General features: G+C 27.3%; 2 protein-coding genes across 3 annotated transcripts; one reads left to right on the top strand and one right to left on the bottom strand.

The window, feature by feature from the left end:
* The first annotated feature begins 1,427 nt into the window (after positions 1-1,427).
* LOC107618046 (cinnamoyl-CoA reductase 2) lies at positions 1,428-7,034 on the top strand. The gene is made up of 5 exons (XM_088500627.1): positions 1,428-1,700; positions 2,052-2,206; positions 3,286-3,471; positions 4,335-4,687; positions 6,656-7,034. The coding sequence occupies exons 1-5, from the start codon at positions 1,550-1,552 to the stop codon at positions 6,816-6,818; spliced, it is 1,008 nt and encodes a 335-aa protein (XP_088356753.1). The 5' UTR covers positions 1,428-1,549; the 3' UTR covers positions 6,819-7,034.
* A 1,868-nt stretch (positions 7,035-8,902) lies between these two features.
* On the bottom strand, positions 8,903-12,896 carry LOC107618045 (metal transporter Nramp1). 2 transcript variants are annotated; one of them, XM_088499873.1, is made up of 14 exons: positions 12,839-12,896; positions 12,627-12,760; positions 12,461-12,539; positions 12,314-12,354; positions 11,975-12,053; positions 11,767-11,871; positions 11,571-11,680; positions 11,129-11,310; positions 10,964-11,033; positions 10,703-10,876; positions 10,508-10,612; positions 9,631-9,762; positions 9,457-9,552; positions 8,903-9,384 (listed from the first exon to the last, which is right to left on the bottom strand). In XM_088499873.1, exons 2-14 carry the CDS (start codon positions 12,729-12,731, stop codon positions 9,058-9,060), a joined length of 1,605 nt encoding a protein of 534 aa, XP_088355999.1. In that variant the 5' UTR covers positions 12,732-12,760; positions 12,839-12,896; the 3' UTR covers positions 8,903-9,057. The 2 variants fall into 2 exon arrangements, with proteins under 2 accessions (XP_088355999.1, XP_088356000.1); XM_088499874.1 differs by lacking the exon at positions 12,839-12,896 and having other exon boundaries at positions 12,627-12,832.
* Positions 12,897-16,474: the final 3,578 nt, after the last annotated feature.

Below are 16,474 nucleotides of genomic sequence, written 5' to 3'. Positions count from 1 at the left end.
AGAGTTTAGCCGCCACTCTGCGGCTCTGCGCTGTCAATAAGTCTTCTTTCCTTGAATAAACAGCAACGAAAATAAACTATACAACATTTTTTTCTATTTTTAATAGATTTTTATGATTTAAAAATCTTTGAGATGAATTTCTATTAATTTGTATTATAATAATATTTTTTATACTTACTTTGTTATAATAAATTCATTTACAGATTTATTTTTCCAATATTATTGTATATTAAAAATTTTAGTGAAAACTACAAATAAATAAAGCAATTTATTTGAGAAGAATAATAATTCTCAGAATTTTTAGAATAATAAAAATAAAAAAATACTATTCATATATTAAACACTTTTGATACTTGTATAAAAAATAATTATTACTAATTAATTGTGTAATTAAATTAACTTTTAATTAATAAAACAAAGAAAACCTATGACTAATTATAAAAAAATATTGATATAAAAAAACAGTAGTTACTACAAAATATGTAGACATAGAAGAATTGGAAGAAAAAAAAATATATTAAAGAAGAAAACATTTGAGCTAAAATTTGTTGGATATATAGATAAGCATTTTGGGTATTTAGTCTAAAATATAAAGAAAAAACGATAAATAGGTCTTTAATCTTTTGATTCGTAGACATTTAAATTTGTAAGAATTTGAAAATACATTTAAGTCTTGACCTTTCCAAAATCTAGACATATTGATTCTTCATGTTCACTTAAATCTGTTAGACTCAATAGAAAAATCAAACATGACTCCCGTTGTACTAACTTAGTTGATTTGGATGCATACGTGAAAAATTTTAAAATTTGACAAATTAAACTTAGGAATCAATATGTCCAGATTTTGAAGAGGTCGAAAACTTAAATATATTTTTAAAGGAGGCCACTTACATAAAGATGTTAAAAACGTCTTTTTTTAAAGATGTTTTTTAAAAAATTAAAATTTAACATATATAATTAATTAAACTGTGTTATTTTTATTAAAATTAGATTGGACAAATCAATTTAGCCAAAAAATTAATAAATTAAATTTTAAATCGGTCTAAATTAATATTTTTTTATAAAAAATGATTATAATATTAATATCCCTAATTAAAATATATATATATATGTGTGTTAAATTTTGACAAAAAATAACACGATTTAATCTATTATATGTGTTAAATTTTAATTATTGAAAAACATTTTTAAAAAAAATATTTTAAAGATTTTTATTGAAGTATTCCCCATTTTTAAATCCTCAAAAATTTAAATATCTGAGAACCGAAACTTAAGGATCAATTTATCCTTTTCTCAAATATAAAATATATATAGGTATTGATACTATTAATAATAAAATATATGTATTGAAAGAGGTATTAGTAGGTGAGTGAATGAGGGAGCATGTTCCTTGTAATTATAAAAAGGCATGGATTGGTTACCATATCATATCCCTTGCATAACACTCTCAACTCTCAACCAAACATTTTACTTCTTCTTCTTCTTCTTCTTTCTTAATAAGCTATACATTCAAATCTCATCTTCATATTAATATTATTATTATTAGAAGATGCCTGCCATTGCCATTGCCGTCGACGCCGCCTCACCGGTTTCCGGCCAAACGGTGTGTGTCACCGGAGCCGGCGGGTTCATAGCCTCTTGGCTTGTTAAGCTTCTCTTGGAGAAAGGCTACACTGTCAAAGGAACACTCAGAAACCCAGGCATGCATGCATAATAATCTTTATTTATTTATTTATTATTTTTTTTTTTTCAAAGTTAAGAGTGAGATTCGAATTCGCGACTTTTAAATGAGTATGGTTCAATTTATTATTATTATTTAATTTTCATTATAATTAATTAATAATCATTATATATATGTATGGTCTAAAGTTTTCATATTTCCATTACTTATATAGAAGATTTATTAACTTTTGATAAAATTAATGTATTTATAAAAAGAGTGCTACATTATTACTATATTGTTATTCAATAATAATTAATAACATGTTATTGCATATGAATGAAAACTTAATTAAGTAGTAATAATATATGATGTTTGTTGTTTTGTTTAGATGATCCAAAGAATCAGCATCTGAGAGAGTTGGAAGGAGCAAAGGAAAGGTTAACTCTGCACAAAGTTGATCTGCTTGATTTTGAAACTGTTAAGTCTGTTTTTCATGGCTGCCATGGAATCTTCCACACAGCTTCTCCAGTCACTGACAACCCTGTAAGCTTTCTTTAATTTCTTACAACCTTCAACAAAAATATCCAAAATCAATCTCACTTTCATCACCAATTATTTTGTTAGCATTATTAACCTAATTAACCTGGCCTAATCTCTTGTTAATATTTTTTTGTTAAAGGAATGTTTTTGTTACAACGCATTAGAATTTATTGTTTTTTACTATCAGCTAGTTATTGGTATTTAAAAATATGAAATAAAATATATTGTTAAATTTTTAGACTAAAAAAATTAAATTAATAATTAAATAATAATAAAAAATAATAAATTTTTATTATTTTTAATATTTTTTTATTAAATATATAATTATTTATAAATTTTTTAATTTTTAATTATTTAAACCGAAAGATATATCTAACTATAAAGTTTAAAGTTTAAAATTTATATGAGCATAACTAAAAATCAAAATAAAAATTAAATAATGGTATTTATTTTTAGGTGAAAATTCAGATACACGTACTTATAATTAATTTTACGTGAAATTAATAGTTGAGAATAATTAGATGATAATTTAGGCAAATATATCAAATTATTTAACATTAATTACATCTCCGAGTTTCTACCTTTGAAAAGAATTTTTTTTTTAATTAAGAAAATACAATTAATTGGTGGGAAAAGTGCATGCATGATGAATAATTTGGATGCATGCTAGTTACTTTTATCCTAATTAAGCCCCACCACAATCTGTAGAATCCAACACAATTCCCTTTGTTTCTTAGCTTCTTCTCTTTTATCATGCAATTGCCACGTCCCACGTTCTTTCTTATATTTAATAAACCACATTTTCATAAATTATTAACACCATTACTTTAATTATAACAATGTTTATACGTATGGTCCATTATTTCATATGTATATATGTGCTTATCTGAAATTTATCCTTTCATTATTATAAAACTGAACTTGACCCGATCGAATCATCATACTTTAATTAAAAAAGTATAATTTATTCTTTAAAAAAAATCATCTCATCACTACTTGAATATATATTTGAGGTAATTATATGTGAATAAGAAGATATGAAAGGAATAATAATTATATTCCACAATGTATAAATAATACAGGAAGAGATGGTGGAACCAGCAGTGAATGGAACAAGGAATGTGATAATGGCAGCTGCAGAAGCAAAAGTGAAGCGCGTGATTTTCACTTCCTCCATTGGAACAGTCTATATGGACCCCAAAACCAGCAGGGATCAAATTGTTGATGAATCATCTTGGAGTGATTTGGAGTATTGCAAGAACACTAAGGTTTAATTCATTTTCTCTCATTATTTTATTTTAATTACTAATTAGTAATTACTATATATATACTACTTATCACTACCTCTGTTATCTAATATTATTCAATATTTTATTAATAATTAAAACATTCAAAATAAAATAAACAATAATTAAGAATATGAAATAATATAATTTTAAACTAATTTTTTATTGTTTTTTAAATATTTTTTTATTCTCTAATTTTCGATAAAATAATCAATGGACTAGTGATTAGCTTACTAGTCTATTTAATTAAATAAGTATCAAGAGTTTAAATTCCGTCTTATGTATACAGCAACTTATTCACCAACAAATTAATGACAAATTCTTAAATAAAACTCCGACACTCGACAAATTGACATCACATAGGTAGCGTTTGGTGGAGAGACAGAGACTAAAAGACAGAGATTGAAATAAATCTCAGTATTCTGTTTGGTGCAAAATGGGAGACAAGAATTAAAACAAGAATGAAACTCTAATTTAATTTGCACAAAGGATAAAATTGGAATTAATTAATTGAAATGAAAGTATTTTAGGTAATTTCAGTCTCATGTGTCCCTACTTTTTGGAGGTACTGAAATACTGAAATTTTGAAGACAGAGACAAAAATTTTAGTACTATTCTCTGAACCAACAAACACAATACTGAGTCTCAGTCTCTCAATCTCTGTCTCAGTACCTCAAAACAAATGCTACCACAGTGTGATTGAAATTAATGAAATTATTATTAATAACCATCATTGATGAGAATGTAATTAATAAATGAAATTGCACATTCAAAAAGACAATTGAGTAATTGACACATACTTTTTATTATCAATGATTCTGATGAATTAATAATAATTATTGTAGAACTGGTATTGCTATGGGAAGACAGTGGCTGAACAAACAGCATGGGAAATATCAAAAGAGAAAGGAGTTGACCTAATTGTGGTGAACCCAGTTTTAGTGGTTGGTCCATTGCTACAATCAACCATAAATGCAAGCACAATTCACATCCTAAAATACCTAACAGGATCAGCAAAGACATTTGTGAATGCTGCTCAGGCTTATGTCCATGTTAAGGATGTTGCATTGGCACACCTTCTTGTTTATGAGACACCTTCTGCCAATGGTAGATACATTTGTTCTGAGAGTTCTTTACACCGTGGAGAAGTTGTTGCAATTTTAGCCAAGTATTTTCCTGAGTACCCTATTCCTACCAAGTAAGTCTAATCCTCATCATAATTTTTTTGTTTTTTATTATCATAAATCATGCACAAATCCTAATTAGGTAGTAGTAGTTGATAATTTAATTTCCCTGAAAATAAATGATGTATGAGATTTTGTTTGACATATGCACTTTGTTTCCCATTTTTAAGGGACATCATGACCAAATTAGGTGTGAGTTTCTTCCTATTTTTAATTATAGAAATATTTGATAACAAAAAAAATAAAAAATAATTAAAATTTATCTTATTTAATATTCATTAATTATTATTAAAATTAATAAATATTAAATAAAATAAATTTAGATTTTTTTTCCTCTAACATTACAGAATTTCTAGTAATGTAAAGTACAACTATTAATAATGAGGAGATCACTTCGATAAAGATACTAAAAATGTCTTTTTTTTAAATATTTACATGTGTTATTATATTATTGGACATCTTTATTAAACTGGTTAATAATTTATTTTTTAATAAACCAGAACAAAATCGGTTTATTATAGTTATTAGATCCAATTTGATCCGATTGATTTACACAATTTAAACCGAATTATGTTTAAATTTTTTGATAAAAAGACAAATATATTTCTAATTTTTGTTAAAAAAAACAAAAAAAAATGATCCAATGGGTTATGTAAATTGGTCGGTTCGACCAAATCTGATAATAATTGGGTTTATTGTTATAAAAAAATCGATTTCATTCTAGTTTATTAAGAAATTAAAAAATAATACGTACAATAATAATGCAACACATAAGCATCTTTACAAAAAGACGTTTTACGCGTGTTTATGGAACATCCTCCTAATAATGAATCTATGTCATTATTCACCGGCTTTATTAAAGGCATTACTAGCTAGTTACTACTAATATTTTGAATGTAAATTTTTTTTTATTTTAAAAACTAATTTTTTAAAATAATTAGTACGATTTAATTTAATTTATTATTACCTCTCTTAATATTTATATTACTTTTAAAATGGAAGAGAGAGTGCTTTGTAAATGTTAAAGCTGAATTAGTTGTAGAAATAATATTAGAGCGCAGTTTTGTTTGAATGTTTCCTAATTAGAGGTAATAAGGTGGTTAAGGATTTTGAGCATTTAATTCACACTGTAAATATAGAAATGGTTTTCTCAAGTTGTAGGTGTAACAACTTTGACTTTGCATTGTGAAGAGTCAAGTCAAATTGAAATCCAAACAAATATGAACCATACATGGAGCTTACTTGTCTTCACCAAATCTAATGTCCTTGTCACTTGCTTGTTACATTTTGACATTGATAGTGTCTCCTGCCATTGACCTACCACTTTTATTTTATTTAAAAAAAAAATTAAAAGAAAAAAAAGAAGTTAACCTACCTTTTTTTCATTAATATATAAGCCTATATATACCTAATCATCTAAAATAATTTTTTAACCAACTTGGATTGGTCGAGTGGTCAGCTCACTCGTCAGATCCGCGACGGATTAGTCCTTGACCTGTCGGGTTGGGGGATACTGTGGACAACTAAAAAAAAAATCTATAATAGTTTTTTTTTTTTTCTATATTTATGATTCCTTGAGTAAAACATGGTTTTAAGTTACTTGCATTGAATTTCTTATTAATGAATATTAATTTATTTATTATCATATATTGATAGATAAGGAATAAGGATACAAATCTTCTGACTTTTTTTATATTGTTTTTTTCCATCCCCTCAATTATTGCATCATTCTTGCTTGTTCTAAAAGACTTTTATTAAAAAAAAAAAAACATAGAATATTGGGATAAAATGGAAGAGATAATTTCAATCTCAAAGACAATTATAAAATTACAAAAGCAACCACGGGACTTAATTAATATTTATAATAAAGTATTGTGTAGTTACATACATGCTTATCCTACTTTTAAAATAAATTTTATATAGTTGATAGTGTAATTTTGTGGAATAAAAAATTAACAAAATAGTTTTATGTATATGTGCAGATGTTCAGATGAGAAGAACCCAAGAGTAAAACCCTACATATTTTCAAATCAAAAGCTCAAAGATTTGGGAATGAAATTCACCCCAGTGAACTTGTGTCTCTATGAAACTGTCAAGAATCTTCAGGACAATGGCCACCTTCCTCTTCCTCCAAATCACTTTTAATTAAGGTCTATATATATATAATCAAGTATATTATATAGCTTTAAGTTAATTATATCTAATTTCATGTAAGATTATATAATTAAGCTAAGCTAAATAATATATAGTTCATAATGTTACTTAATTTGAGTCTATATATAGACCCATGTATTTTTTTTTTCTATTGTTATTCTTTACCATTAAGATATATATGTATGTCATTATTTCTCATTTTTATTACTTTAATTTCTTGCAAAGTAAAAGTATTGATTAATATAATCCCTGTACTATTATAATATTGTTGATAAATATTCGTTTTTATAATTTTAATTTAGTAGTTATTAATTAGCTCCTACTCTTGATGAGGCATCAAAATATAAAGTAGTAAACTATTATAAGAATTAAAGTTTCATAAAACTAAGAAAAAAATAAAAAATGCTTATAAAAAATGAAGCATAAATTCAGAATTGTAAGAGACGCTACTTCATAATAATTATTGTTGCCTTGTCTAAAAGACTATAATAAATTAATAATATTAATGGATTTTTGTTTTCATTTAGTTGGTAGAACTGAAAATGACAGCAGGAATAATATGAGGAAAATAAAAATAAAATTTATTTTAGTAGTATTTATATATATATAACAAGAGGGCAACTAAATAAAATAAATTAACCGCGTTACGTACTTTCTGATTTCCTTGAACGTGTATAAAGTGCTCTCAGGTCAATCCAACATTCCCCCTTTAAGAAAATTAAAATAATAAATTAAATAAAAAAGAAAACTATTTTTTTGAAACAAAGATTAGCATTCATTCTCCTTGAATCTTTTGAATTCACATTACATAACTTGAAGCTTTAAAACTTCTAATAGTAAAATTGGATACATACATACAGCTAGCTCCACATGCTATACACCTTTTTATTTAATAAAAAAAAAAGAATTTATAGTAGATTTCAAGTAAACCAATTAACTACACTATAGACTTGATCTATTAAAAATTAGATAAAATTTAGCCTGACTTAACCTGTTTTTATTTTTTTTTATAGGATAATTATATTAAGTGTATATTAAAATTAATTATTAAAATTAGTTATTAGTATATAATATACATTTAAATACAAAATAATATTAAAAATACACACAATAAAAAATAAATTAAATTATATATATTTATATATAAATACATAATAATTAATTTAATAACTAATTTTTTATGTGCACTTAATATTTTTACTCATATAATCTTTTTTCATTCTATGTTAATCACTATGTTAAACACTAGCTACACTAACCTATTTTAATTGTTATACGAACCTAACATATATTAACATAAACCAATTAAAAGAGGAAGGAAGAAAAAGTTACTTGGAATGGATGGAGAATGAAGGGAGTAAAAAAGAGAGTAAAATGTGTTTTTTTTATGGTATATCTGAGCTTCATTTAAATATTTATTGTACGGATTAATAAGTTAACTATTAGATCAACGCAATAAAAAAAGTAAAAAATTTTTTTTTTTTAAATGGATTGGACAACCTCCAATCTAACTATCACACATGTTGCAGCAATAGCTAGAAAAATTTTTCAACCGATTACAATCAGTAGGATTTAAACTCGAAATTTTTAAATAAGAAAAAAAAAACTATATTATTTAAGTTATTAAAAACAGAGGCCCAAATTTGGTCTAAAACTCCATAGTCAGGTCAGGTGGCCCCGATTTTGCCCAGGCCCAGTGTACCTCCTCCAAGAAAAACATATATGTATATGTGCATCTATATGCATAAAAAATCTTAGTTTAGTGTTCATCATATATACTTTGCAACAAGTGCATCTGGACCTAAGTTCCTAATGTTGGCTTTATTTTTTGGAAAAATAAAGATTTTCTTAATTTTTTTTTTTTTTGAAACTTAGATACAGTCGACTTTCGACTTCACGTAAAGTTGATATCGGAGAACTGTTAAATAATTTGACTGATTTGACTAAATTTTTATCTAACGTCTCTCAGGTATCAACTTCAGGTGAAGTCGACTTCATCTGAGTTTTTACCTTTTTTTTTTTTTCAGATTCGTCCAACGACCCAATGTTTGCATGCATGTTACGACATGAGCTACTCATAACAGGCGTCAATGTGAATTCATATTTCAATATTTCATGGTTTTTTCTCCTTAATTGTATTCCTCATATTTAACTCGTTTCATCTAATTGCAAAGAAGCATAATATCTGTAAAATCTTTATTAAAATAGATGTTTACCCTTGTAGACAAATTCAAATATCTGCTGGACTAACAATTCTCTCAGGCAATTGCATGCTTACTATGTCTTCTCTTGGAAGATGAGAAAGTGACTCATTGCAATCCTCTGCTGCTGCTGATGTTAGTGCCAAAAATGGTGTCGCCTTTCTGTTCTTCCTCACCACCAGATATGCAATTCCGGCTAAGTACACCGCCACGCCCGAGAATCCTAGTATTCCCACAAACACTTTTCCAACCATTTTCATCTTAGCATGAAGAAGCAACTTTATGAAGCTAGATATTAAGTAGTATATGTTTATGGTCATGATCAACGACCCGATCATCCAAGTAACAGACGCGATCTACCATAAAAAAAAGTAAACATTCAATTTGATCTCTGAACTTTTAAACATGTTATAGTTCAAAGAATTTACCATCAAAGAGTTAACATGTTCTCCCATCTTGGTTTTGCTGCTAGTGAACTTGAGAAGTGGAATCAAGGCGAACGGAAGCGCAAATGATAATATCATCTGAATAGCAGAGAATGAAGAACATATTTTGTTCAATTATTAAAATGTTTCTAATCAAAAGCATTATGGTGGCCTTACAGATGCAATAATTATGAGCTCTCCGGCACCGGAAGAGCCACCAATCAGTGCTACAACCAAACTAGGAGTAATGGCTAAGCAACGAGTTAACATGTTCCTAATCCATGGCTTCAGTCTCAAATCTAGAAAACCCTGAAATAATATATAGAATCTGATATTATATATGTGAAAACTCAAATGCAGTTATCTTTATGTGAAGTTAATAGCTGAGAGTCGTTAAATGCTATCATTCCCTCTCTAAAGTAACATGTAAGTTATCCTTTCTGATGTGTTATATTTTAATTGGGTGTTTATTTTAACATGAGTTATGTTCTCCACTCTTTGGTTGTCGTTGCGCCTCCTAAGCATCACCGTCTCATTGGTGTTTCGTTTTTTCTTCTCAAATCATTCTTCTAGAAAATGTACTCTAACTCTCTCTAATTGCGTTTACTCCTTCTCACTCCTTCGTCGTCGTCATTACGCCTCCCAAGCATCACCGTCTCATTGGGTGTCTTATTTTTTTTTTCCGAATCATTCTTCTAGAAAAAGTACTCCAACTCTCTCTAATTACGTTTACTCCTCCCCATTGTTTTCTCTTCCCAAATCATTCTTCTAGAAAGGGTACTCCAACTCTCTCTAATTGTATTTACTCCTCCCCACTCCTTTGTCGTCGTCGTTGTGCCTCCTAAGTATCACCGTCTTATTGGGTGTTCCATTTTCTTCTTCTGATAGGCCGTCACCGTCTTCCAAGATATTATTAACTCAGATTAAAATAAGCACCCAATTAAAATATGACACATCAGAGAGGGCAACTTATATGTTACTTTAGGGAGAATAGGATAGCATTCACCTATATATATATATATATATATATATATATATATATATATGTTTATACCTGCATGACATATTGCCCTGCATATGTTCCTGTAATGGTAGAACTTTGACCAGATGCTAGCAAAGCAATTGCAAAGAGTTTTGAACTCCATTTCCCCAACACATTCTGAATATATATATATAAATCATCCTCAAACTTCAATAGTTTCCGAAAATAAGAGTTCTTATAAAGGGAAAGTGTTATGGTGTTTCATACTCTTAGTAGAAATGAGGCTTTGTTCAAATCCAAATCCTCACAGCTCTTCTGATCATCTGCACTCAAATTTGAAGAATTGCAAACTGCACCACTTACAGAAATAACAGAGATATTTATGAGGAAGGCCACCATAAGAGCAAATCCACTTTCTATCATGTAAAATCTGCAAGCTTCCTATCAAACAATGAAATGGAAAAAATCATAACCATGAAGATTTCTTCTCACAAAAGCAGAATCCATTCTAGAGTGCTAAATGTTTACCTTGATTCCACGAACGGATCGAGGTATTTTCCTCGAAAGTACTAATGCAGAGTGGAGGAAGAGATTGTGTCTGAAGAAGGAAATGCATAAAGGAACATATCATAAGCTTACATTGCAAAACTAACATTAACAGAAGCTTCTAGAAGACACAAGAAAAGAACTCACGGCATAACCAAAGCGCCGAGGAGCGAAATTGCAAGACCGGTAGCACCATTTCCTTTAAGCTGTGGAACAAACATACCCTTCACAACTTCTTTTGCATCAGGCTTTGCATATCCAAGCTCAGCCATAAAGCAAGCACAGATGGTAAATACCAGAAAAGCAATTAAGAATTCGAGTTTTCTAATCTGTTAAAACAACATAACATAGAAAAATTAAGGTGAAAACTCAGGTGAAGTTGACTTCACGTGAAGTTGATACCTGAGAGCCGTTAGATGAAAATTTAGTCAAATCAGTCAAATCATCTAACGGCTCTCAGGTATCAACTTCACGTAAAGTCGACTGCACCTGAGTTTCCACCAAAAATTAATCAATTTGTTTGTATATAAATAGTAACCATATGAAACAAAAAAAAAAAAGAAAATGTGTAGTGCATAACAAAAACTACCCCATATTGTTGTAATGCTAAGAGAATCAATGTACTTAGCCCTGTAAGAAGAACACCAATCCAAACAGGTATACTGAAGAGCATGTTCAATGCAAAAGCTGTTCCAATTACTGCATAGAAAATCATACAAAACTTTCATGTTTTTGTTTAACAAGGTTGATTAGTTTTTTCATCATGGCAATTTTCACCTCAATACCTTCTGGAATATCACATGCCACAACAGAAATTTCAGCAATGATCCAAAGGATCGTGTTGGGTACTTGCGGATATTCAGTTCTACAATGCTCTGCCAAGTGCTTTCCTAGAAGCAGCAAAGAAAACAGAAATGAAATTCAGCATCCATGTATCTGTTGATCAAAATTATTCAATTAAGAAAAAGGAAAATTGTTAATCAAATTGAATACCAGTTACAACTCCAAGATTTGCTGCCATTGATTGAATCACAAGAGCAGCACATGATGCCAACAATACAATCCAAAGTAACTATAAACAAAAGATGTTACCAAAAAGAATTGTAATATATAATATGAGCATAAGTATATGCTAAAACATGTTTTAATATAAAAAGTCCTTAAGATATTGCTTGGTTTTTGTCTTTCTAAAGGTACACAAAATTGACCAAAAAATCATCACTAAAATATGTCTACACTAGAAATTCAGAAATTATCTTAAATTTTGTTCTAAAACCTTTTTATTATTTTTTCCCTAACTAAAGTACTGCATTTAAATACATAAATGCATACCTCATATTTATATTGTGCTCCAGATTGAAGATCCGTCTCAACTGCAAGTTATTGTGAACATTGAAAAAACAAAGTTATATAAATCATAAGCATATAAATAACTTTGCACATAGCTCCTTTATTTTTTATTTAAATAACTGATCTTACAGTTTCCTGGGTCTATGTATGCAATAGAAACAAGAAATCCAGGCCCCATATATGCAAATAAATTCTTCCAACTCCTCCTCTGCAAAACAACAACAACAATAATAATTATTAATGATAGTAACAATAATAATATGAAGAAGAAGAAGAAAAGCTAAGGGAAACTCACATCAGGAACTTCAATTTGGTGAACATCAATGGAGTCTATTAAGGGTGCATTTGTGAAGCTGTGATTGCCAGTGCTTGACATAAACTGTGGATGCTCTGGAGCCATGTCCTTCTCTTTCTAAGAATCTATATTCCCTGAAATGAGAAGAACAAAAAGAAGATTGGGAGGGACATACAGAAGGAAGAGTGTGAAGTGAAGTTGCAGATATGTACCAATCAGAAGAGACACTCAGAAGCGGTGAATGAACTTAGCTTGCTCTCACTCTCTCTTATTATATATTATAGGAAACATTTCAATTGCACTGAGTTGTACCAGTTGTTTTAACCGTTGATCTGACTTATAAAAAATATATATAATATATATTAATTGAAATCAACGGTTAAAACAATTAGTACACCGATGCTTCCGGATGCACTTAAAATATTTCCTATATTATATATTATATAAGCTTTGACTTGATGAAACTTGGAAATTTTAAAACAAAACTTTTTTTTTTAATATATAACTTAATTTGATGCGTGTGCTAGTGATATTTATACATTTTTAATATATTTTTTTATTATTATTTAGTCTGATAGTTCTCTAATATTTTTTTTTAAATATATATCTTATATAATAATTAATTTAATAGTTATTTTTTATGCATATATAACATAATTATTTTTTTTAGAGATATGACTTTTTGGTATAAATTTTTTTTTAACGACTATAATATTTTATCCCTCGATCTAAGACAGAATTTAAACTTTCGACATTTACTTAAGCGAACGAGAGAAATAAATTGAGTAATTCAAGTTGGTTTAACCATTATAATATTTGATATAAAAATTTAGGTAAATTATATTTTTTTTATCTTTAAAATATGTTAAAAAATTTAATTTTTTTAAAATTTTATTTTGTTTTAATTTTGTTGTGAAACTTTTTTATTTGCATCCAATATATTTTTAATGGCTAATGTTTTAAAAAATTAGGATCAATTTAGTAATAATTTTATAAGAACAATTTTCAACACAAATAAATCATATATAGTATCATGTATTATTGTTTAATTGGTCCTAAATTTTCTAAAAATTTAACTATGAGTAGTATATTTAATGCAAATAAAAAATTTTAGAGGCAAAACTCAAAAAAAAAACTTAAAAATATTTTTTAAATTTTTGACAAATTTTAAGAACAAAAAATTATATTTTATCCTATAAATTTTTTATTTTATTTTTTAAATGGAGCCGGATCTCATTCTTAAAGAATTTTTCGGTATTTAAAGGTTAAAGCCCTAAGTCCATAATCTTGCAAGTAAAAAATTGTCTAAAATTATTTTTCATTAAATTAATTTTCTTTAAATAAACAAGACGTCATTTAAAATTTTAAATCTTCTTCCATACTAAAAAAAAATTGACTACTACATTTTTTAAATCTTCTTTGAGTTTAATTCATTTTGGATAAAAACCTATGTAATTACTAATTACTATAGAAATGAATCAGAACTTATTTATTCTTTTTACTCAATCCATATAAAACAAGTCGATTGTATTATTAATTAAAATTCTTGCAATATGTTGCAAATCTGTATACAAATTCAATGATATCTAGATTTAATAACAAAATCACCCCAATTAGGCAATTACAATTTCCAAGGTTGACATATTCACACATTTATTCATTTTCTTGCTAGGTTGCACCACTTAGAGCATCAATAAGATGACGTGTTTAGTTCTGATTGGATATTTTACTGCAGAATGTGCAGTTTAAAATTTTTTTCTTGAAATAATTTATTTTTAGATTTACTTTTCTTTAGTTCATCAATAAGAGGACCTATTTAAGGCTGGCAATGAGTAGGGTAGAATAGGATTTGGACCCTATTCTAATCCTATTTGCAGGTTGAAAATTTTATTAAAACTCTACCCTACTCTACTTGCGGATTGAGAATCTCTCAAACTTAACCTTACCCGCACCCTAAAATTCTAAACCTTACTCTACCCTACCCTACCCGCAGAAATATCAAATTGTTTCAAAGTAAAATAAAATTCAATAATTTCGAATTTTATACATATTAATAACATAAAAAATAAAAAATTAATGCTCTAAATTACTAAATTAACTAACTAGTTTTAGTGGTTGTTCATTTATTGTAAATCATTACATAAAGAAGGTTGTGGGTTCAACTCGCACTTCCTTTACTATATACCTAATTTTTATAAAATATGTGTTATATATGAGGTGCGGGTAGGATAGAGTAGGCTACACCCTAAACCCGTACCCTACCCTACCCGCAAACATACCTGTACCCTACTCTACCCGCAGCGAATCGGGTAGCCTACCCTATCCAATGGGTTGGACTGAATTGGGTATATCCAAACGGGTTGGACCGAATTAAATACTTGCGGATAGGATATGAATTGCCAGCCCTATCACCTATTCAGATTTTTATTTATTTTTATTTTACTTTTCTTTTGAAAAAGCATAAGAGTTTCATTCTATTGAGTAATAAGTACATGCATACATATATATGAACAATTTTATATCAAACAACTATTCCATTATATTGTGCTCTAAAATCACATGAATAGCATAGCAATCTGTATAAGTCAGATTTTAGATCTATCTATTGTATCATAAATTATCTTGCAGTTTGGTTGTTTAGAAACAAATTAAAGAATTAGAGTTGGAAATTCTATTTCTTTTTTTTTTTTTAATGTTGACAATCTATTTTTTTGGGGAGGGGTGCTTAATCAAATTTGTATTCTAGTTATACATTTCATGGGCGTTTATTTTCTTACTCTTGTGTCATATAATTATTTGCTTCCTATGATGTACGAATACATGATATAATACAGGATACAATACAATACGAAACACGCGGATATAAAAATTAAAATTTTTTACAAGATTTGAGGTCATAATATATATAATATAAAGTATTTTTTAAATAAATTATAAAATATTTAAAATATTTTATTTTAATAATTAATAATATATTATTTATAAATTCATTTTAAAAATATATATTAAGAATAATAATAAATATATTAATACGTGATGATATTTAAGTATTTCAAAATATATCAAAAAAATTTTTATTTTTTTATTAAAATATAATTAAATAAAAAAATATATATTATATAAATATCGTATTCAAAATATATTAATACACACGACAAATTAAAGAAGTGTCCGTACTTTATGTTTACTTCAAATAATACACTAATGCAGGCTGCCCCAACCCAAGTTGTTGACTTTTACTTAATTAGCATTATCATGTTCCTATATTATTATATATCTATCTACCCACCAACTAGAGATAATCCATTTGTATGTGTACCTCTAAGAATTGAAGTTCCAATTACCTCATGTATACATAGGCAATATCATACCACAATATATAACATATAGTTAAGATGTCATTGTTTTACTTAATTAGTATATTAAACTATTAAAGTCTATCTCATGGTGCTTTATTTTGTTTTACATTGGTGTATCAAATATATATTAGTATGCTAGAATATAGCAATAATACAAATAATATTATTAATTTAATAATTTTCATGGAATTGTGAGAGTGAGAGAGTCATAAAAAAACGCTGACATGATAGTACTGTAGTACTGTACTACTATCTATTAGTGAACATATATAATGTGTAAAAAGATGTTTTAATTATCCTCATGATTTCTGTAATTTTATTAAATTTATAATTAAATTTTTATAAATTTTTTAATTAAATTTTTATAATTTTTTAATTAAGTTTTTATATTAATTTTAATTTTATAATTAAATTTTTGTTAGTATAAAAATATCAAAATTAATAAAATATTTTTTTATAAATTAAATATGCTCATAATTAAAAATTTTA

Source organism: Arachis ipaensis, chromosome B9 (assembly GCF_059453495.1).
Source record: "Arachis ipaensis isolate K30076 ecotype BB chromosome B9, ASM5945349v1, whole genome shotgun sequence".
Taxonomy (NCBI): Eukaryota; Viridiplantae; Streptophyta; class Magnoliopsida; order Fabales; family Fabaceae; genus Arachis; species Arachis ipaensis.
Note: the sequence above shows the minus strand (reverse complement) of the source record. Positions and strands in the feature narration are given on the sequence as shown.

What these genes read in the sequence shown, in the direction of transcription:
- LOC107618046 (XM_088500627.1), top strand. Translation starts at nt 1,550, where the DNA reads ATGCCTGCCATTGCCATTGCCGTCGACGCCGCCTCACCGGTTTCCGGC. An exon ending in CTCCAGTCACTGACAACCCT is followed by an intron (nt 2,207 to 3,285) that starts GTAAGCTTTCTT and finishes TAAATAATACAG; the next exon opens with GAAGAGATGGTGGAACCAGC. An exon ending in GAGTACCCTATTCCTACCAA is followed by an intron (nt 4,688 to 6,655) that starts GTAAGTCTAATC and finishes GTATATGTGCAG; the next exon opens with ATGTTCAGATGAGAAGAACC.
- LOC107618045 (XM_088499873.1), bottom strand. Translation starts at nt 12,731, where the DNA reads ATGGCTCCAGAGCATCCACAGTTTATGTCAAGCACTGGCAATCACAGC. An exon ending in ACCAAATTGAAGTTCCTGAT is followed by an intron (nt 12,540 to 12,626) that starts GTGAGTTTCCCT and finishes GTTGTTTTGCAG; the next exon opens with AGGAGGAGTTGGAAGAATTT. An exon ending in AAGCCTCATTTCTACTAAGA is followed by an intron (nt 10,613 to 10,702) that starts GTATGAAACACC and finishes ATATATATTCAG; the next exon opens with AATGTGTTGGGGAAATGGAG.